Consider the following 21,817-nt stretch of genomic DNA (forward strand, 5'->3'; position numbering starts at 1 on the left):
ACATTTCAAAGTTAGACGGGATAAGAAAAAATATTTTAGTGAAACCAATTTAAATAAATAAATTTATAAAGGTGAAATAGCAAAACACTTTTATAAGTAGGTAAATGTTTTTTTTTCAAACCGAAGCTTTTCTACATTTACTTTCGGTTCGTCCGTTCGTAACTGATAAAACTTATCATTAATTTGTACATACATGTTAGAATTGTCTTACCAATTACGTATCATGATGTATTCTGTATTTATATACAATTTAGAAATCGTAGCAAATATGTAATCGTTACCAGAACGTCTATATATGAAAATTTAAATGATTGAACTCCAATATTAAATTACATCAACCAGAAGAAAATTATAAGATTATTTTGAGCATAAAGCTGCCATAAACAGTAAGCACCCCCTTTTCATAGTCAAAATCTCTCAGAAAATTAGGTTTAAGCATTGTATTTCTTGCAGGCTGAATAGCTTCAATATTACAAGGCTTTAAATTATGAAATTTTATATTTACTGTATACTTTGGTAGAGGGACAAAGTTACTAAAAAATCAGCCAGGTGACGTCATAAAAATGAGGGAGATGAGAGGAGTAATGGGAAAGAAAACCCCTAAAAAAGAGATGGATAATCACTCATTCTTATGACGTCACATGACTGATTTTTGAGTCACTTTGTCCCTCTACATACTTTGTTTTATTGTCCATAAATTCTTAAAACTTTGATATTTATCTTAAAATTAGACTTTTACAATTTCTTTATTTGCATTAGGTAGAATGTTAAACAAGTTGATAAATTAACTTTTAAAGTATTTTATACTTGTCTTTTGACTTTATAATACTTGTTAAATTATCTTAATAGTTTGTACTGATTACATAATTGCAGATAAAATGTCAAGAATAAGAAAACATTTTATTTTCATTTATAGAAGCTTCTAAAGTTTTGACTTAAGTTTTTGCTAAAATATACATATTTGAAACAGATAATGCTAATATTTATTTTACATTGTTCTTAGAGTCGTGACATTTTTTTCCTTCCGGCTATTTTGTGCCTTAGTTATAGTTGATACATTATGTATCTAATCTATACATTGTTTTGTCCATCTGTTTGTTAGTTGGGGTGCTAGATCGATTCCTAGATTTTTTTGCTTTCTTCATTTTCTCGACTCCTTTTTCAAGACAGACGACTGAAATTTTCAGGGATTAAGTAAATTTGCATCCTACATATTTTTACTAAGTTTCATTAAGATTTGTATATTGATTGGGGTGGTAGATCGATTCCTAGTTTTTCAAGTTTTCATGATTTTTCGACTCCTGTTTAAGATAAACAGCTGGATTTTTTAGGGATCCTTGTTTTATCATACCTCGCTAATAATTAATATGTTATCAATATTCCCTATTTCAGATAATTACCACAAGAAACACATAAAAATGTCAGAAAAATACGAAGTCAGTCTGTCAGAAAAATCAGAAAAACCTCCAAAGCCCACGAAACTAAAGGACTTTGATGACATGCTGAATTTGGTCGGGTCCTGGGGAAAATTTCAGATACTGTTGACAGTTTGTTTTCTGCCATTTAATCTTCTGTTGGGGTATGTGTACCTGTCCAGCATTCTTATCAATTTTACTCCCCCACACTGGTGCAAGGTAAGAATATAATAGAATAGTCCCTTTCATAACATCGCCCCATAAGTGGCGATTCGTCGTATTTTTAAAATGGCTTTTTTAGGTTATTTTAGGTTAGGTTAGGTTATATTGGGTTAGGTGATTGCCCCACAGGGTTAGGTAATTGGCCCCGCAGGGTTAGAGCCCCCCGCAGGGGCTAGAAATAGGAGAAAAGCTACGGTGAAAAATACGAAGAATCGCCCCATAAGGTGCAACGTTACTAAAGGGACTATACCCGAATATAAATATTAGAACATAGTTATGTGCCCTTTTGGTTGTATTATCTTAAACATAGTCATTGTGTTACTTTTTATACGTGGTTTTTATTGGGGTGGGGGGAGGGAAGGAAAGGAAAGGATGGTCGCCCTATCATTATTTCAAAATTCGTTATTTTTAAAAAGATTAAAAAGTACTGTTAAATAAATTTTGTGTTAAAATCAAATGTTTAAGATTCCCGCATTAATGAACCTGACAGTGGATGAACGGATGAAATTTGCCATCCCACTGAATAATGAATCATCCTACTCTCAATGTTCAATGTATGCTCCAGATTGGAATCAGGTAATTTTAATTCAGAGACTGGTCCCAACAACATAAATCAATGGTAAAGATTTAGAAATTTAGTCTTTTTCAGCGATTTTAAGGACTCGACTGGAACGATAAATTGATTGACATTCTCAATGATAATAAACAAAATCACCTCTTATTTAGATTAAGAATAATTGTTGAAAAGTTAGGACACTCTTACATTCGAAGCAACCAATTAAAATACTTAAAGATTTTGAGCCAACAAATAAGATAAACTGGTATAAAAGTTATGTTACCAGTACAATTTACAGTCAAGTGATCCCTATATTCCTGGTTTTTTTGTTAAATTTTGAATTATTAGAACTATAAAGTATAATCTTGTGAATACGTATTCTTGGGTTAGCTTAACGATATTACCAATTAAACAATGTCTTTTTGTTTGTAACATGATATCTCTTTAATAGCGACAGCCTTAAATTTTACATTCACTGATATATTATATAGAGATTAAAATGGGTTCAAAAAGAGTTTTGACAATCCTAAAATGTTCTTGGTATCGAAGCTTATTAGTGTTATTTTGTTTATGTCCTTCTGTCTATCTCAATGTCCTTATATCAATACAATTCTATACAACTCTAAATTTAAGCGTTAGAAATTAGAATAGTTAGATTCTTATGCTAGAGTTGAAAATAATGTAAACATTAAGTAGACTAGCCTTTAAAAAATGCTTTTGATGAGTCAATTTAAGCTCTATTTAAAAAAAATGAATACTAAATTATTTTTTTGGAATTAATGTTTGTTTTTTGTTATACAAAATTATGCAAATTATAAGGTTTTCCAATTTTTAGATATTGAACGAAGGGCTTCCTGACGAGCCAGACCCAAGTTGGCAAATAGTAAGATTTTTCATACTCTTATATAAAGAAACAGGATCCTGTCTGTTCTTAGGATCTTGCTAACCACTTAAATGATATCGTTCTCGTTTTCAATGTAGCTCCTCATAGGTCCTGATTTAGAACAATTTTGGGGGAGGTTACTTTTACCCTCCCAAGAGAAATAACCTCTAGAAAATAATGAACCTCACCAAATTTTTTTTACTTCTTCTTTTTAAAACTAAAACTTAATATGGGGGGAGAGATTGTTTATTATCAATTAAAATGTATAGGATGTATTTATGACATATAAAAAAGTTTAGATGTAAAATTGGCAAGAAATAGATGTAAAATTGACAATTTTGGATGTATAAATGCCTGTGTTAGATGTATTTATGGCGGTTACTTTAAGTATGACTGTATTTTTGGCAGAGTTTTTTACATTTTGACAAAAAAACATCCAGCTGTATTTCTGCTAGTTGCAGGAACGCCATGTACCCCTAATATTTGATAAATCCTCACATGGCTATTGGCATTGTCTGTCATTAAAAAAATGGATTAAATATGTATATGTTTAATTCTTATGTTAATTTAGACAAATTGTGTGGATGGATGGGAATATGATATTGACAATTATCACAGGTATATTTCAAACTTATTTTAACAGCAAAGCTACTCTATAATAGTGTCCTTCTGTCTGTGTATAATATTAGGGTGATCCGATTTCTTCAACATATATACAAGATATAATTGTTTTAAAATTATGAGGAATACCCTATTCATTTATCAGATGTTTATATCTGTAATATGTGTTCTAAAATTAATTAATTAGGCGTTCTTGTTTTCAAATTATTTTTTTCCCATAAGTCTTTAACTACTATTTAGAACTTCAAAGTGAGATTGTTTTCATTAAATTTTCTATTCAATTATAAATTGCTTATTTTCAAAAATACAAGTTATGTTTTACATAAATCTTACCTAAACTAATTGGAAAAGTTATAAAAAAGTAATGATAGAAAGTTTGTAATTAGAAAATGTCATTCAAGTTGTTTTCTGTCTACAAGAATCTTTGCATAAAAATAAAAACAGACAGGAATAAGGTATAACGAAACAAAAATCAAAATAACCAACGACTAAAATTTGGATGGCAGATAAATGATTCAGCTAATTATACCATTTGAAATTCCGGAAAATTTGTATATTTTTGTAGTTTAATGTTGTCAAAAAACTTTTTTTGTACTGTAACTTAAGGGCAGTGGGTAAGAAGGGGGTTATAAAAGAAGGAAGTGGGCCGTGGGAATATTTTTGACTTAGAACTGTCTGTTAGAATCCAATTGCAACATCTTTAACCGTAAGTATTCGAATAAAGGAGTATTAAAAGTTAACTGAACCCAACCCAACCTAAGCTAGATCACTGTTATGGTTGCTGTTGTCTATATTTTAGGTTTATAGGTTGCTATACTGCTTGATATATTAATATTTGTTAAGATCTGTGACTTCAGACTTTGACTGGGTATGTGAAAACCAATGGGTTGCCTCGTTATCTCAGGCTGCATTCTTCATAGGTAAACTAATATTTTATATACTTCTTTTGTGAGTAGCCCAAACATCGTATTTTTATCCACCAAGGGTATTTGGTAGGCCAACACTCACCAGACAACCAACTTTTTGGATGGAACGCCATTATCTAGTTATTTTGTTTTTATTGGTTATGATAAGCGCCTGTTTAAAGATAAAGTTATGCATGTTTTTATTGACGGGTGTTTACTGTACCCTTTTAGATGTCCTCATTTATGACGAGGTCTTGACTTATGTATGTGAGGTATGTGTTAGATTTGATATTATCCTTGTTTCAACTATGCAATGAAAGTTTTGCAAGTCTAAACATAACAAGGAGAATAATGTTCATATGTAGCATAATATTGAACATTATTAATATAAGCTTGTTAATTGTTAAAATACGAATAAATCACCAAACCTTGTAAGCTAATGAAGGACAGATAAGATATGATTATTGAGTATCCGCGCTTTTTAAAATTTTAATTTCATTAAATCTTTTTATTTGTAAATGTAAAAGGAAATTAATATTTTGTCAAAAACAGATATGTTTATATTTCTGCAAAACATTTTTACTAGAAGCGAGGCTTATCTTTCTTTAGATTTTGTCCGTCAATACGTTTCTTTAGCAAAACTCAGGGACTGTAAAGTATTTAGCTATTTTAGATATGTTAAAATTGTATTATTATTATAAAACTTAATCAAACTTATGTCTACTCATAAATTGTGTAATTTCAACATGGCTAATCATAATACAGTTTAACAAAAAGTTAGGAAATAACTTTCACAAACTTGGATAGTCAACATTGTTAAATAAAAGTCTACTTCATTGTTTCCTTCATTGTGTACCTTTGCTTTTATGAATATTGCTTTCCTAGTTACTTAAAATTCATATTTTTTAAGAGGATTATATAACATTTTTTTTCAGGCGCGATTCCTGGGACTATGGTGTTTGGATATTTATCTGACAAATATGGAAGGTGATGATGAGACAAAATACAGTGTGTGTTTTTTTAATGGAACAAAATTATTGCTTAATTTTACCCACTTACCATTGGTAGAAAGTGTTTACTAATATTTTATTTTCTTCACTTCACTTTGGTAGTTTTGTAAAGGTTTTTGAGTCATACTTTGGGGATAACTACTAAATATTTTTCTTGTACAAATCTCCCCAAACCAATGAAGAAATTATTGATTAATTTCGGACAATTGTAAGTGGGTTAAATTAAGCAATTCTGTTGTTCTATTTAAAAAAAACACTGTATATCTTATTTTGAATTATTATGTAATTCTTTACATTTAATCTTTTTTATGGAAAATTCAATAAGTTTTTGGTTATCAATAATGCTATTAAAATTGACATTAAAGCTTTCATGTTGTAATATTTTTATATTTTATGAATTTTTAATAATCATTTTTATTTTTAGAATTCCTGTCATTGTGATATCAAACTTATTAGGTAGGATTTTGTTGTAAATATTGACGGTTTTTTTTCATTTAAATCTTTTATCAAAACCCACGACTTGGCATATCACGTTGGCGAAAAGTTCAAATCTCGACTAAACGCCGCGCATTAAACATATTGACGATGGTTTCTACTAATGTTCACCAAATACGCGAAGGGGATACTTTGACCCAAAAATAGGTGCACAGTTATGACTTCTAGACAATGATTGTGGTCTTAAAGAGTTGATTGTCTATCAGACGTTCGGCTCCATAATCATGCAAATATTACGTCAAACTAAGCCTTAATTTAATGGTGTATCCTGTCCTCTAGGGGTTGTTTATGTTAGGTTTTTTTTATCAAGTACTTTGGGAATAGTCCCTTTCGTAACATCGCCCCATAAGGGGCGATTCGTCGTAATTTTTAAAATGGCTTTTTATAGGTTATTTTAGGTTAGGTTAGGTTATATTGGGTTAGGTGATTGCCCCACAGGGTTAGGTAATTGGCCCCGCATGGTTAGAGCCCCCCGCAGGGGCTAGAAATAGGAGAAAAGCTACTGTGAAAAATACGAAGAATCGCCCCATAAGGTGCGATGTTACGAAAGGGACTATACCAGTACTTTTTTAATCAACAACCTTTCTTCATCAATTTTGTGTATACAATATTAATTGAATTATTTTCATGTTAGCTATGGTTACTGGTTTCTGTACACCTTTTGTAACAGGAATATGGACCTATGTTATTATCAGGTTAGATTTTATCAAACTAGCTTTTGCTTCCTGTGACCGCAAGGATAATAATACTCGAAAAATTATTCGTCCATTTAATTAAGATGTCAATAATTTGTTACTTTCTAGAACCAAATTTTCTTTTGGATTTAGATACTATTCTATTACATTTTAAAACTTAAATTCTGAGTTCAAGAACTAAATAAAACTATAAGTTCGTAGTAAGATATCAATTATTATAATTTCAGATTCTTTACAGGGGGCTGTTTTAATTCATTTTTTACAATGATGTACATTCTCAGTAAGTTTGATAATATGTACAGTGTGTTTAATTTATTTTTATTAGGGCAAAAGTATTGATTAATTTAACCCTCGTATCATTGACAAAAGTTAATAATCTCATTTTCCTTATTGACTTGGGACATTTTGTATCAGAAAAAAAACATTTCATGGTTTTCAATAATTTATGCCTTAAAACCAGCTTTATGCCTAATATTTTGATTATTAACTTCTGTCAATGATAAGTGGGTTAAATTAAACAATAATTTTGTCCTATCAAAAATAAACACACTTTACAATATCTTAACATTGTACATATGTAGTTAGACAATTTTTGTGGGTGTTTTATTAATGTTTACAGTAGTTTTAACCACATAAAATATATACACAATATTAGGCATACTTATTTTTTAAAAAGCCATTTGGCCTAAGATAATACTAGCGGCTTCGCCCCCAGCCTCTAGGGGCTTTGCCCCAAGAGGATTAACCAACCTAATTTTTCGTATTTTAGATTTAAATTGAAAAAGTAAAAAAAAATTGGATCATGGAAAGAAAACAAAGTCATTCCTAAATTAGGACAGAAGTCACCTTCCTAGGAAGGACATAAGTAGCCTTCCTTAAGTGAGAATTTGTTAGATGAAGGGCATAACATGCCTTCCTTAACAAAGATTTTGCAAGATTGAGGACATAAGTAGCCTCCCTTCACATCACAAAACCTAGCTTTTTGATCCTTCACATAGCAAAATCTTGCATAAAATTGGTTTTTGGTCCATCACATAGCAAAATATTGGAAAACTTAGCTTTTCTGTCCTTCACATAGCTAATTCTTGCAAAACATAGCAAATTCTTGCAAAACATAGCAAATTCTTACAAAACATAGCAAATTCTTGCAAAACATAGCAAATTCTTACAAAACATAGCAAATTCTTGCAAAACATAGCAAATTCTTGCAAAACATAGCAAATTCTTGGAAAACTTAGCTTTTCTGTCCTTCACATAGCTAATTCTTGCAAAACATAGCAAATTCTTACAAAACATAGCAAATTCTTGCAAAACATAGCAAATTCTTACAAAACATAGCAAATTCTTGCAAAACATAGCAAATTCTTACAAAACATAGCAAATTCTTAAAAAACTTAGCTTTTCTGTCCTTCACATAGCAAATTCTTGCAAAACATAGCAAATTCTTGCAAAACATAGCAAATTCTTGCAAAACATAGCAAATTCTTGCAAAACATAGCAAATTCTTGCAAAACTTAGCTTTTTTGTCCTTCACATAGCAAATTCTTGCAAAACATAGCAAATTCTTGGAAAACTTAGCTTTTCTGTCCTTCACATAGCTAATTCTTGCAAAACATAGCAAATTCTTACAAAAAATAGCAAATTCTTGCAAAACATAGCAAATTCTTGCAAAACATTGCAAATTCTTACAAAACATAGCAAATTCTTGCAAAACATAGCAAATTCTTACAAAACATAGCAAATTCTTGCAAAACATAGCAAATTCTTGCAAAAAATGGCAAATTCTTGGAAAACTTAGCTTTTCTGTCCTTCACATAGCTAATTCTTGCAAATCATAGCAAATTCTTACAAAACATAGCAAATTCTTGCAAAACATAGCAAATTCTTACAAAACATAGCAAATTCTTACAAAACATAGCAAATTCTTGCAAAACATTGCAAATTCATACAAAGAGGGTCCCAAACTCAAAAACGAATTTTCAGCGCGATCCGACCACCGGTTCTTGAGATACGGTGACCTGGTGTCCTTGGTACCGACGGTAAGATTTGGGAAATGGTTCGAATCCTTAGTAAATTTGGCTAAGTCCAAAAATTTTTTGACACTTCGAACCATTTCCCAAATCTTACAGTCGGTACAAGAACTGTTGGAACTGATGCTCAGTTTACTGAGAATATGAAAGATGATGGTGAAATCCGAAAGGAAGCTATCAACTTGATGACAGGACCAATAAGTTCTAAGCAAAGCTGTAAGATAGGAACCTGGAATGTTAGAACAATGTATGAGTCAACTAAAACAGCCCAAGTAGTTAAAGAAATGACAAGTTACAATATCGGAATACTTGGAATTGCAGAATGTAGATGGACAGGACAAGGACAAACCACAACCAAAGATGGCCACCTAATACTTTATTCTGGTCATGAAAGTCAACATATGTATGGGGTTGCTATAATTATTCAAAAACGACATGTCAATTCACTAATAGACTGGAAACCTATATCAGACAGAATAATTAAGGCTAGATTCCAATCAAGGCACTGCAAGTTGACCCTTATCCAATGCTATGCCCCAACAAATGACAAAAGTGAAGAAGTAAAACAAGAGTTCTATGATCAACTGCAATCAATCAGAAACTCAGTACCCAAACATGACATGTGTCTAGTTCTTGGAGATATGAATGCTAAAGTAGGAACTGACAGGACTGGAGTGGAAAATGCAATGGGACACTTTGGCATAGGTACAAGAAATGAAAATGGAGAACTTTTACTTGATTTCTGTTTAAATAATGATATGGTCGTAGGAGGTACATTATTCCAACACAAAAACATTCACAAATATACCTGGACAACACCTGATGGACAAACAAGAAACATGATTGACCATATTATGATCAATAGAAAATGGGTCAAGTCAATGCAAGACTGTAGGAGCTATAGAGGAGCCGACATATTCAGTGACCATGAACTAGTTGTCAGTAAGATTAGATTAAAGCTGAAGCGTACTGGCCATGATAAAAAGAGTGAGATTGGTAGACAATATGATTCTTCAAGATTAAAGGACCCAGTGATAAAGAATGAATTTGTCTTAAAACTCAGAAATAGATTTCAAGTCTTAGAGGACCTAAATGACGAGACTGAGATCACATGGACTTCAATTAAAGAAAACTTTCAATCTACTGCTAAGGAAATCCTAGGACACAAGAAACCAGAGAAAAAGGACTGGATCTCTGAAGAAACATGGAACAAAATAGAAGAGAGAAAGAAGCTTAAAAACAAAATTCATAATGCTCAACATTTGGCTGACATGGGCAATTTAAGAGCTGAATATACTGCTAAAGACAAAGAAGTCAAAAAGCGCACAAGGAAAGACAAGAGAGATTACATTGACAATATGGCTGAAAAGGCCCAGAGAGCAGCTGACTTCGGTAACATGAAAACAGTATACAACATAACCAAGCAATTAAGTGGCAAATATAACAACAAGAGTGGTGAAACTATCAAGGCTAAAGATGGTAAATTACTCACTACAGAAAAAGAAGTTGCTAAAAGGTGGAAATCGCATTTTGAAGAAGTGTTGAACAGACCTGAACCTGAAATTACTGCTGAACCAGAACCAGGACATGAAATAGACATAGACACAAGACCACTAACTATTCAAGAAGTTAAAGCTGCTATACATAGTCTAAAGAATGACAAAGCACCTGGACCATAGATCTTTCTGCTAGGACTCTGACTGATCTCTTTGATAAAATTTGGAGACAAGAAAAGATACCAACTGACTGGTCTAAAGGTATAATCATAAAACTACCTAAGAAGGGAGATTTGAACAATTGTGATAATTGGAGAGGAATTATGCTGCTTTCTATCCCAAGCAAGGTCCTATGTAAAGTTATTTTAAACAGAATTGATGAGAAAATTGACAATAAACTAAGAGAAGAACAAGCTGGATTCCGTGCTGGAAGAGGCTGTGTTGACCAAATTTTCACCCTTAGGACAGTTATTGAACAATGTGTTGAATTTAACAAGCCACTCCATGTAAATTTTGTTGATTTCTCTAAGGCCTTTGACTCCATACACAGACAAACACTCTGGAAAATACTAAGAAGTTATGGTATACCTGAAAAGATGATAATTATGATAACTAAATTTTATGACAACTTCCAAGCCTGTGTTTCAGTTGGAAACAATAAGACATCTGATTTCTTTAAAATAAGCACTGGAGTTAGACAGGGATGCATTTTATCACCTATTCTATTTATATTGGTCATTGACTGGGTGATGAAGAAAACCACAGAGGACAAAAAACGTGGTCTCCAGCTGGGCATACTAGGACACCTAGAAGATCTGGACTTTGCTGATGACCTGGCACTGATTTCAGAAACAATTAAACATCAACAAGCTAAGACAGATAGACTAGTCAAATATGCAGGACAAGTCGGGCTCTTTGTTAATGTCAAGAAGACTGAAATTATGAATATACCTACAAACCCTGATCAAACTATAACAATAAATGGTGAACAATTGAAACAAAGCAACAAATTCACCTATTTGGGGAGTGTTATCAGCAGTGAAAATGGCTCAAAAGCTGATATTAAAACCAGGATTGATAAGGCTAGGGTTGCTTTCAACAGTCTACACAACGTTTGGAATTCAAAGAAACTTGCTCTGAAAACAAAAATCAGACTTTACAACAGCAATGTGAAATCAGTTCTTCTTTATGGAGCTGAATGCTGGAGAACTGTGAAAACTGAAACAAATCAACTTAATGCATTTCACAATAGCTGCCTAAGAAGAATTTGCAAAATATTCTGGCCAAACAAAATATCAAACATTGAGCTGTATGCTAAGACCAAGTGCAATAGTATTGAAGAAGAAGTGAAATTTAAAAGACTAAGGTGGCTAGGACATGTGCTTAGAATGGAACAAAATAGGTTTCCAAAAAAGTGCTTAAAATGGAACCCCACCACTGGTAAACGTAAACGGGGACAACCAAAAATGACCTGGAGGCGGAGCACTGAAAAGGACCTCTTTAATTTGGAATTAACATGGGGAGAAGCTGAAGCACTTGCCAAAAAAAGAAATTCATGGAGGAGCAGGGTGGCCGTATTCTCTGGACTCCACAGTCCAAAGAGAGACGCGCCTGAACTGAACAGTCGGTACCAAGGACACCAGGTCACCGTATCTCAAGAACCGGTGGTCGGATTGCGCTGAAAATTTTTTGCGTTTTTGAGTTTGTGACCTTTCTTGCAAGAATTTGCTATGTTTTGCAAGAATTTGCTACGTTTTGTAAGAATTTGCTATGTTTTGTAAGAATTTGCTATGTTTTGCAAGAATTTGCTATGTGAAGGACAGAAAAGCTAAGTTTTCTAAGAATTTGCTATGTTTTGTAAGAATTTGCTATGTTTTGCAAGAATTTGCTATGTTTTGTAAGAATTTGCTATGTTTTGCAAGAATTAGCTATGTGAAGGACAGAAAAGCTAAGTTTTCCAAGAATTTGCTATGTTTTGTAAGAATTTGCTATGTTTTGCAAGAATTTGCTATGTTTTGTAAGAATTTGCTATGTTTTGCAAGAATTTGCTATGTTTTGTAAGAATTTGCAATGTTTTGCAAGAATTTGCTATGTTTTGCAAGAATTTGCTATGTTTTGTAAGAATTTGCTATGTTTTGTAAGAATTTGCTATGTTTTGCAAGAATTAGCTATGTGAAGGACAGAAAAGCTAAGTTTTCCAAGAATTTGCTATGTTTTGTAAGAATTTGCTATGTTTTGCAAGAATTTGCTATGTTTTGTAAGAATTTGCAATGTTTTGCAAGAATTTGCTATGTTTTGTAAGAATTTGCTATGTTTTGCAAGAAATAGCTATGGGAAGGACAGAAAAGCTAAGTTTTCCAAGAATTTGCTATGTTTTGTAAGAATTTGCTATGTTTTGCAAGAATTTGCTATGTTTTGTAAGAATTTGCAATGTTTTGCAAGAATTTGCTATGTTTTGTAAGAATTTGCTATGTTTTGCAAGAATTAGCTATGTGAAGGACAGAAAAGCTAAGTTTTACAAGAATTTGCTATGTTTTGTAAGAATTTGCTATGTTTTGCAAGAATTTGCTATGTTTTGTAAGAATTTGCAATGTTTTGCAAGAATTTGCTATGTTTTGTAAGAATTTGCTATGTTTTTCAAGAATTAGCTATGTGAAGGACAGAAAAGCTAAGTTTTCCAAGAATTTGCTATGTTTTGCAAGAATTTGCTATGTTTTGCAAGAATTTGCTATGTTTTGCAAGAATTTGCTATGTTTTGCAAGAATTTGCTATGTTTTGTAAGAATTTGCTATGTTTTGCAAGAATTAGCTATGTGAAGGACAGAAAAGCTAAGTTTTCCAAGAATTTGCTATGTTTTGCAAGAATTTGCTATGTTTTGCAAGATGAAGGACATAAGCAGCCTTCCTAATGTAAGAATTTGTCAGACAAAGGACATAAGTCACCTCCCTTAAGTTAGATTTTGTTAGATGAAGGACATAAGTAGCCTTCCTTAGATCAATTTCCAGTGACTTCTGTCCTAATTAGGAATGACTTTGTTTTCTTTCCATGATCCAAAAAATTTTTTGGTGGGAGAGGATTTTTTTTTGGGGGGGGGGGAGGGCGGGGGGGTTAGTCGACTCCCTTTTTTAATTTTATTTTTTTTTTAGAATTTTTTTTTTTTTTTGGGGGGGGGGGTTGTCCCACCCCCAAAGAAAATAGCCTAAAACCATCACAGGATCAGTAGGTAAATTCCCAAAATAGTAGAGCCCAATCAGTTAAGTGGTTACTGAGATCTTAAGCTTTAGACAGACATCATTCTACTTTGTATTATAGATAATATGCCTTCTACTGATTAGGATAATCTATCTTATTGTATGGTTTGGTTATACCTAACTTTCATGTGATTCCACCAGTGCAGTGTACTTATATTTTTTTCCAGTTTGGCTTCGAAAACGATTTATATCCGCTGGATTAGAACCGTGTATCAGCCATACTGAAAAATCATGTATAGCATCGTATTAAAGATAATTTTCCACGAATATTAAAATAAAATTAATGAAAATTTTGTTAGGATGGGCCTTCAGCCCCTGGAGGCCTACTCGTTTGAATCTTATAATTTTCCATTTTAATATCCGCGGAAAGATGTCTGCAAAACGATGCGATAAATAACTATTCTGAAATGAAGTTTGCCTAAAATCAAAACATTTCAGGTTTTTCAATGGCCTTGCTTACAATTGTCACTTCACCCTAGCATATATCCTTAGTAAGTATAATTATAAATCCTTGCTCCAAAAAAACATTCCTTTAAATATTTTTGAGACATAAGCCAATTTCTCCTATACAGGGATCTAAAGGGATAAGACAATGGACTATAAATTTAAAAATATTAACCATTCTGTAGGTTAGAATTATAAGTTAAAAAGTATAAAACGTTGTTAGGTCATTTTAATTTACAGTCCATTGTCACCTCCCTCCCTTCTCCTTTCCTTTGGCCCTAATTATCCTACTATAGTATCCAGGAACTTAAAATAAATCTAATGCTCTTAATTTATTTGAAACTTTGGGTATAGTCCCTTTCGTGGTAACGCCTCTTAAAGGGCGTTTCTTCGTATTTTCACAGTAGCTTTTTTAGCCCCTGCGGAGCTCTAACCTTGGGGACCAATTGCTTAACCCTGCGGGGCAATTACCTAACCTAAGATAACCTATCAAAAGCTACTGTGAAAATACAATAAAACGCCCCTTAAGAGACGTTGCACGAAAGGTACTATTCCTGAAACTTTTAATGATTGTGTTAAAAAAAAACAGTATCATATTGTTTAGAAAGATCTCCAAAAAGGGATTTTTGAATATTTGCTTTAAAAAAAAGTTGAAGAAAAAAAATATTGAATCAAATTGATTAAATCTTTCTTGATTCCTGATTATATTTAGTTTATCTCCAATTTTTTCATTTATTATTTATCAGCTTGCATGGTAGACATTTATACGCTTGCATGAAATATTTTAAATTTCTAAATATATAATTATTAAGTGCTAATATTTGACAAAAGTAAAATATGTTAAGGTTTTTAAAAATGTTTATAATTTGTAATATTTATGATGATTTAGCCATGGAATATGTAGATGAATCTAAAAGAACATTTGTTGGAAATATTGGTCTAGCTCTGATTCTTACAATCAGGTATACTGGGAAGAAAGAGAGAGGAATCCAAACTAATCTACATCCCTTTCTTCATCCTCAATATAAATAAACTACGAAACATGTTGCGGGGGAAAGATTGATTTAATTTTTATATTATTTTAACTCAGTATATGGTGGGATGACAGTAGTTCGAAATCTCGGATTTTTTAAAACTTGTTTTGTTCCCCCCCCCCCTTATTTTTATGCATTAACTGGTGTTTATACAAATGCGCCTATTTCAAATCCCCTACCTAAAATTTTTTTATAATATTTTTTATTAAAACTCAAATTAAAAAGTAGAAAGGCGGTTGACTTATCCCCCTCCCATTTTAATAATACCTAAAGGCTTCTAGGGGGCGTTGCCCCTCGTCTATCTTAAAATAAAAGCTATATCTTGCATTATTTTTTTTAATTAGGTGTTTGAACACGAATTGCATATAGTAAAAATATTTTTCTTTTTTAATTGTTATCCTAATAAGATAAAAGTTATACTTAAAAATTGTTTTAATAGTTATCATTATATTTAGCATTTTTTAAAAAACACCAAAATTGACCAAAATATGCGTATATATTTTGTACTCACTTGCGTCATTTATATTTCAGATTTTATTTACCCGTCATCTATGGTGGAAACAGAAAATAAGGGGTTGGGGGGGTTGAATTTGTCATGCGTTTTCTGTTGTTTGGGTACCGCAGCTGTATACATTTATATTTTAGCATAAAGATAACAAGGATGACAACATCCATAAGTAGTGAAGCTCAAAAATTTTGGATGGATATCTTGAAAAAATAGACTTTATTGCAGTTTCATAAACAAAACATTAAACTAAAAAATCACGAAACCTTGTATGATTTATAACGTGAAAATTTAGGAATCGATCTAGCACCTCAGCAAATCTTAATGAAACTTTGTGGGGATAAGTAAATTGTGAACTTATTTAATCCCTAAAAATATCAGCCGTCTATCTCAGATAGGAGTAAAGAAAATCATAAAAACCTAAAAATCTAGGAATCGAACTAGCACCCCAACCAATAAGCAAATCTCGATAAAACTTAATAAAGGTATGCAGAATATGAAAGTATTCAATCCCTGAAAATTTTATCCGTCTTTGTTGAATAGGAGTTGAGAAAACCATGAAAACTTAAAAATGTAGGAATCGATCTAGCACCCCAACCAACTTACGAATCTTAATGAAACTTGGTGGAAATATGAAGACTGTTAGCATATTTAAAAATTTCAGCTCTCTATCTTTTATAGGAGCCGAGAAAATCACGTTTCCACCTTTCTGTTTCAGACGGACAGGAGGACGGACGGACAGACGGACGGACATTTCGAATTATAGAGTAGCTTCGCTACTAAAAACACTCTCCTTATAATTTATTTTAAAAAAATAGGGGGCGGGGGTTGGTTCTGTGCCTACTAGGCACTCTGAGTAAAAGCAACAAGTTGTCTTATATTTTTTTTTCATGGAAAATTGTCTTCTCCCACCATTGCGGGAAGCTTATTTTAAGATTTAACCCTAGATACTTAACTTAAAAATCTATTCTAAAGTTGTACAAATGAAAGATTTACTTGATTTTTAGTGGTGTATATCAGCCCTGGTTGATCAAAGGTCTTGGGGACTGGAAACCATTCTCATACATACTGTACTGCCAGGTAGAAAATAATTTTAATAGCCTGTCAATAAAATAATGTTCAGTATTATAGCCGAAAGTTTTGTTTAGGTCAAATTTGATTTATTAATTTAACAAAAAAAGTTAATTAGTCGGTTGACGCAAGTTAGTTATAGATACAGACAGCATAAATTTGTAATTAGTTAATTTGATAGTCAGCAGCTGCAAGTTAGTTAGATAATAGACAGCTGCAAATTTGTTAGATAATAGAAAGCTGCAAGTTAGTTAGTGAAATGAAAAGATGTTGTTTTATATAATAAAAGAAATCAAACTCTTTCCCTAGTCCGCCTTTCATAAACATTATTAAACAGCTAAATTGTACAGTAAATTAATGAAGATGTCGCTACTTTCTTATCAGTATTTTTTAAAAATTGAATATTATTATTATTCAATTTTAAATTTAATTGAATAATTATAAATTGTTTTAGTTTGCTATTGTTATTGTAGCCCCTTGGATTATGCCTGAATCTAGTAGGTAAGATTTTAGAATATATTTGTTTTCAATTTTTGGTGCTTTCCCACAAGAGTAATCATCAAGCACTGATAACCCAACTGACTCCTAGATTGATAAATTTGATAGAATATGTAACTTTAGTAAAGCATTTGATATAAAATTATAATCATGATATTCCTTTTCCCGGAAAGGGAAAGGACAATGACTGTTAAATAGATCTACAAATGTTCGTTTATATATAGAGGAGAGGTTTGTGGATTCTATTTAACATGACACCTTTTGGCCATGAAGCTGTTATACCAAAAATTTTTCAGCGATCATTTAAATACAGAGAGTAGATGTATAAATATAAATGAAATAAACTTCCCATTGATATTTTGAGCACTATTCTGAAACTAATATATAAACTAAATTTTTGATCTTTACTTAATTTTATTTTATATTTTAGATGGTTGATGTCCATGGGCAAGACAGAAAGAGCTGTCAAAATTATGAAAAATATTGCAAAAATGAATAAACGCGAGGTATTTTAAATTTTTATTCTATTATTTAAGGTACTAAGCTTATTTAAGGATCTCGCTACCTGCTTCTTTACAGCGAAGATCTTATGCGTCCAGAGAAAGCTTATAACTGTTTTGGGGAAAAGTATCTCCACCATCCAGAGAGAAATCGTCCCTTGAAAAAATCATCCCCCACACCCTTAAAAAAATTTCCTTCTCATTTTGAAAACTAAAAATAAAAGTGAATGGTCAACTTCCAACACCTCTATTACTTCAAGTGTCCCTAGAGACCTCTAGAGGCGCAGCCAATAGTAATAAATAAAGAAAATGAGATACATTATTTCTGTACAATAATTGTGGGGCTTTTTAAAAGGAAAGGTAAAACATAGAATTAAAAGAAGGGATTTAATAAAATCATAAATAAATTTTCTAGTTTTGTGTTTTCTTATATATAGGCATATGCAAAGTTAAGCAAAAATAAAAACATTCCCCCATATATAAAGAAGGTTTCACTGGACTTTCATAAAAAAAAACATTTTATATGATATCTTTCAAAAAATTTTTTTAGCAATTTTAACATAGTACATTCTCTTTTTAATCTTAGAATGAGAAACCAGTTATTAAAAAATTTATGTGAGATGAGTTTGTAAAACTTTAAAGTACAAAACAAAAGTTTAAAAGTTATTTATTTTCAGTTGACAGATGATGCAATTGCCGAGTTTGAACAACTTTGTGAACAAGAGAAAATTAAAACTAAGTAAATAATTAGATAATATTTGTTTCACTATGGCTTCCAAACCGATTAATATCCGCCGCGCTGGTTTGAACTTCACATAGGTCCCATTTTGGTTTTTAAGATACTTGATTTTTAGATTTAAGTCTTGGTATGGTTTTAGCTGTTTTTAGCTGTTTTTCTAGCCCCTTTTTTACAGAGCATCTAGGGGCTTTATAGCACCTAGAATCTAGATGCAATGTAAAAAAATAAAAATAAAAGGATGTCTTTCTGTAGCTTAGGATCTCTTTAGTCAATATGGTTCTCATTTACAGTAAAGTTTTCTATAGGTCTAGAGAAGTTCTATAGCGTTTTGTGGGAGGGTAAAACTCCCCTAACAGAAAGAGCCCCTCGAAAAAATACCTGCCCTCACCCCAATTTTTTTTATACTTTTCTTTTTTAAAACCAAAATTGAAAGTGGAGGGTCGACTTACTTCTCCCCCATTCCATCAAATACCCCAAATGAATTATTTTTCTAATTTATCATTAAACATTAGAGTAAAACAATAGAGGGGAAAGGGTTAAATAACTGTATGTACCTATCCCAAGGGTCGTTTACTGACTCTCAATTAGGTCTCTGAAAATCAACCAATAGTGTCGGGAATATTAACACAACCAAGTAGCAAAAAACAATTTGCTCTAGCAGACGATAAAGGTCCTTAGAAAAGAGGGGCAGGTAGTTATCTGTATATAAATCCATACTATGGATCTGTTCATAAAACATTAAAATAAAATTTTGTTTTAGAGAAAACAATGCCTCCCTACTTGACCTATTCAAGCATCCAGTGGTTAGAAAGAACAGCTTGCTTATCATTTTCCTATTCATGGTTGTTTCACTTGTTTTTGATGCTTCTGTCAGGTAATGAGATAGATGTACCCATCCAATTATATATAGTAGTAAGGTTTTTTTGTATGAAGCTTAAGATATTAATAACTACTGAACTGAATGGGTTCTCTATTTTAGGTTAGCTCCACATAGGTCCTGTGATGGTTTTAGGCTATTTCTTTCTTAGATTTGTGTAGCCTCTTTCTGCCCCTTTGAATACAAAGCTTCTAGATACTAGGGGTGCAGCCACTAGTCTTCCATATTATAGGAATATCTTGGATCGTACAACAGATTTTTTTGTTCTAAATATAATAAAGTGAAGTACGCAGCAGGCTGGAATAACGATTTAAAGCAAGGAAGACAATAATCATAAAAGCAAAGATTTATTTATCAGAAAGTCAGAAAAACGAACATTTGCTTACAAATGTAGAGTAACAAAGCATTTAACATTTAACCTTGTTTTAAAAGTTAAAGTTAATTCCACATAAATCTATCCCAAAATTACAGACTTAATAATAGAGATGCTTCGATTAAATTTTACATAAATCTATCCCAAAACTACATAAATACAGACTTGATTATAGAGATGCTTCGCTTAAATTCCAATTTTATTCTACATAAATCTATTCCAAAGCTACAGAAATTCAGACTTTATTATCTTAATATTTTTTGGAATCGAACAGATGGGCGGACGTACCTACCCTATATGTAGAAAGGCTTGTGAAGTTATTTAATTCAGAAATGTTGAAAATTTGAATTTTTCCATCTACATGTCATTTATGATCTCAACTGGGCTAGAGCTTCCTGCAGATTTATTATCAATTGTAGGTCAGTAATTGCTGATATAATTGTTCTAATAAAATTTCATTTATCCTACTATAAAAAAGTAGTAAGGTATTTTAGTCTGTAGCTAAACATCTCGGAAAATACTGCTTATTTATATACTTAAAGCTATATAGCTATATATTTTGGGGTGGTTTTAGGCTATTTTCATGATAGAGGACAGGGACGAAGCAACTAATATTTAAAAATAAAATATCTTTTCATTGTCCTTAGTAGAAATTAGTTTTTGTTCAGAAAAGGATATGATAATGGCGATTAAAATAATCTTCATTAATTTATTTCCCACCAAAAGCTTACCTACTTAAGATTTGTAAAAGATTAATTTTCTGTCAATTGCCCTATCCCTTACTTTGATAATCAGCATTTAAAGTTTTGAGAAGAAAAATTTTCTTCTCGCAATTTAGTTTTATTTTTATATAAAGCTTCGTTTTCCTTACTCTTAATTCTATTACTGTGGACAACAAATTGTTAAAATATTTCATTTTCAACATTAAATAGTCCTAAAATGCTAGTTTTGAAAATTGAAATATTAGGTTTGACTCATTGTGGAAGAAGATGGTCTGGATCTTTATCTTTAGGTAATAGATTTTAATATTTTGGTTTGGAGTTATATTTTTTTTTGTTTTAAGCCCAAAAATGTAGGACCCAAAAAATCAGGGCATTGTAATCTAACTTTAGATATTATCACCTATATTGACAAAGATAAAAAATACAATCTTGATTTGCCTTTGCATATTTATATCAGAAGGGTTTACCAGCCAAGCCTTAGGAAAATTATCCCTTTACAATTTTAAATATTAGCTGTAAGTCTAAACTAAACCCACATATGGCAATTCCTCTTTTCAACAACCCGATTAGTTTTAAATGTGAGACTTAGTAGTAGCTTAGTAGACAAAGATAAAAAATACAATCTTGATTTGCCTTTGCATATTTATATCAGAAGGGTTTACCAGCCAAGCCTTAGGAAAATTATCCCTTTACAATTTTAAATATTAGCTGTAAGTCTAAACTAAACCCACATATGGCAATTCCTCTTTTCAACAACCCGATTAGTTTTAAATGTGAGACTTAGTAGTAGCTGACGCGCGGCTACCAAGCACTGGTTTATATAGATTTTACTGTATCAAAGGGCGGGAGGTACTTCTTGAAGTACTGGGGGATATTGACGTCCCTCCCCTTACCAGTCACCCTTCCTTCCAGGGATATGAAAGGTTTGCGTAGGACTAACTATCCTACCTGTAAAAATCCCCACAGTTACAGAAACCACACACAAAACCTCAAACACTTATGGCTTTAACACAGCCAGAGGTGTGCATGAAACAAGAACTGTTGGAACTGATGCTCAGTTTACTGAGAATATGAAAGATGAGGGTGAAATCCGAAAGGAAGCTATCAACTTGATGACAGGACCAATAAGTTCTAAGCAAAGCTGTAAGATAGGAACCTGGAATGTTAGAACAATGTATGAGTCAACTAAAACAGCCCAAGTAGTTAAAGAAATGACAAGTTACAATATCGGAATACTTGGAATTGCAGAATGTAGATGGACAGGACAAGGACAAACCACAACCAAAGAGGGCCACCTAATACTTTATTCTGGTCATGAAAGTCAACATATGTATGGGGTTGCTATAATTATTCAAAAACGACATGTCAATTCACTAATAGACTGGAAACCTATATCAGACAGAATAATTAAGGCTAGATTCCAATCAAGGCACTGCAAGTTGACCCTTATCCAATGCTATGCCCCAACAAATGAC

The 21,817-nt window shown here is 32.0% G+C and overlaps 1 protein-coding gene across 2 annotated transcripts in view; it reads left to right on the plus strand.

The window, feature by feature from the left end:
• Nucleotides 1–1,070: 1,070 nt before the first annotated feature.
• The window catches only part of LOC145319995 (solute carrier family 22 member 6-B-like), a 28,819-nt gene continuing 8,072 nt past the window's right edge, over nucleotides 1,071–21,817 (plus strand). The window contains exons 1-17 of one of the 2 annotated variants that reach the window (XM_080162426.1): nucleotides 1,071–1,634; nucleotides 2,103–2,213; nucleotides 3,029–3,076; nucleotides 3,648–3,694; nucleotides 4,541–4,617; nucleotides 5,538–5,589; nucleotides 6,037–6,068; nucleotides 6,742–6,802; nucleotides 7,030–7,082; nucleotides 14,913–14,985; nucleotides 16,570–16,642; nucleotides 17,088–17,134; nucleotides 17,562–17,637; nucleotides 18,309–18,370; nucleotides 19,131–19,244; nucleotides 19,951–20,039; nucleotides 20,588–20,632. In XM_080162426.1, coding sequence (XP_080018552.1) covers nucleotides 1,368–1,634; nucleotides 2,103–2,213; nucleotides 3,029–3,076; nucleotides 3,648–3,694; nucleotides 4,541–4,617; nucleotides 5,538–5,589; nucleotides 6,037–6,068; nucleotides 6,742–6,802; nucleotides 7,030–7,082; nucleotides 14,913–14,985; nucleotides 16,570–16,642; nucleotides 17,088–17,134; nucleotides 17,562–17,637; nucleotides 18,309–18,370; nucleotides 19,131–19,244; nucleotides 19,951–20,039; nucleotides 20,588–20,632 — 1,327 coding nt within the window. In that variant the 5' untranslated portion in view covers nucleotides 1,071–1,367. Of the gene's footprint in view, nucleotides 1,635–2,102; nucleotides 2,214–3,028; nucleotides 3,077–3,647; nucleotides 3,695–4,540; nucleotides 4,618–5,537; nucleotides 5,590–6,036; nucleotides 6,069–6,741; nucleotides 6,803–7,029; nucleotides 7,083–14,017; nucleotides 14,071–14,912; nucleotides 14,986–16,569; nucleotides 16,643–17,087; nucleotides 17,135–17,561; nucleotides 17,638–18,308; nucleotides 18,371–19,130; nucleotides 19,245–19,950; nucleotides 20,040–20,587; nucleotides 20,633–21,817 lie in introns of both variants that reach the window. The other variant, XM_080162418.1, reaches the window with a different exon arrangement.

The sequence above is a fragment of the Acartia tonsa genome, chromosome 1 (genome assembly GCF_053477335.1).
Source record: "Acartia tonsa isolate MP-2025a chromosome 1, ASM5347733v1, whole genome shotgun sequence".
Classification (NCBI taxonomy): domain Eukaryota; kingdom Metazoa; phylum Arthropoda; class Copepoda; order Calanoida; family Acartiidae; genus Acartia; species Acartia tonsa.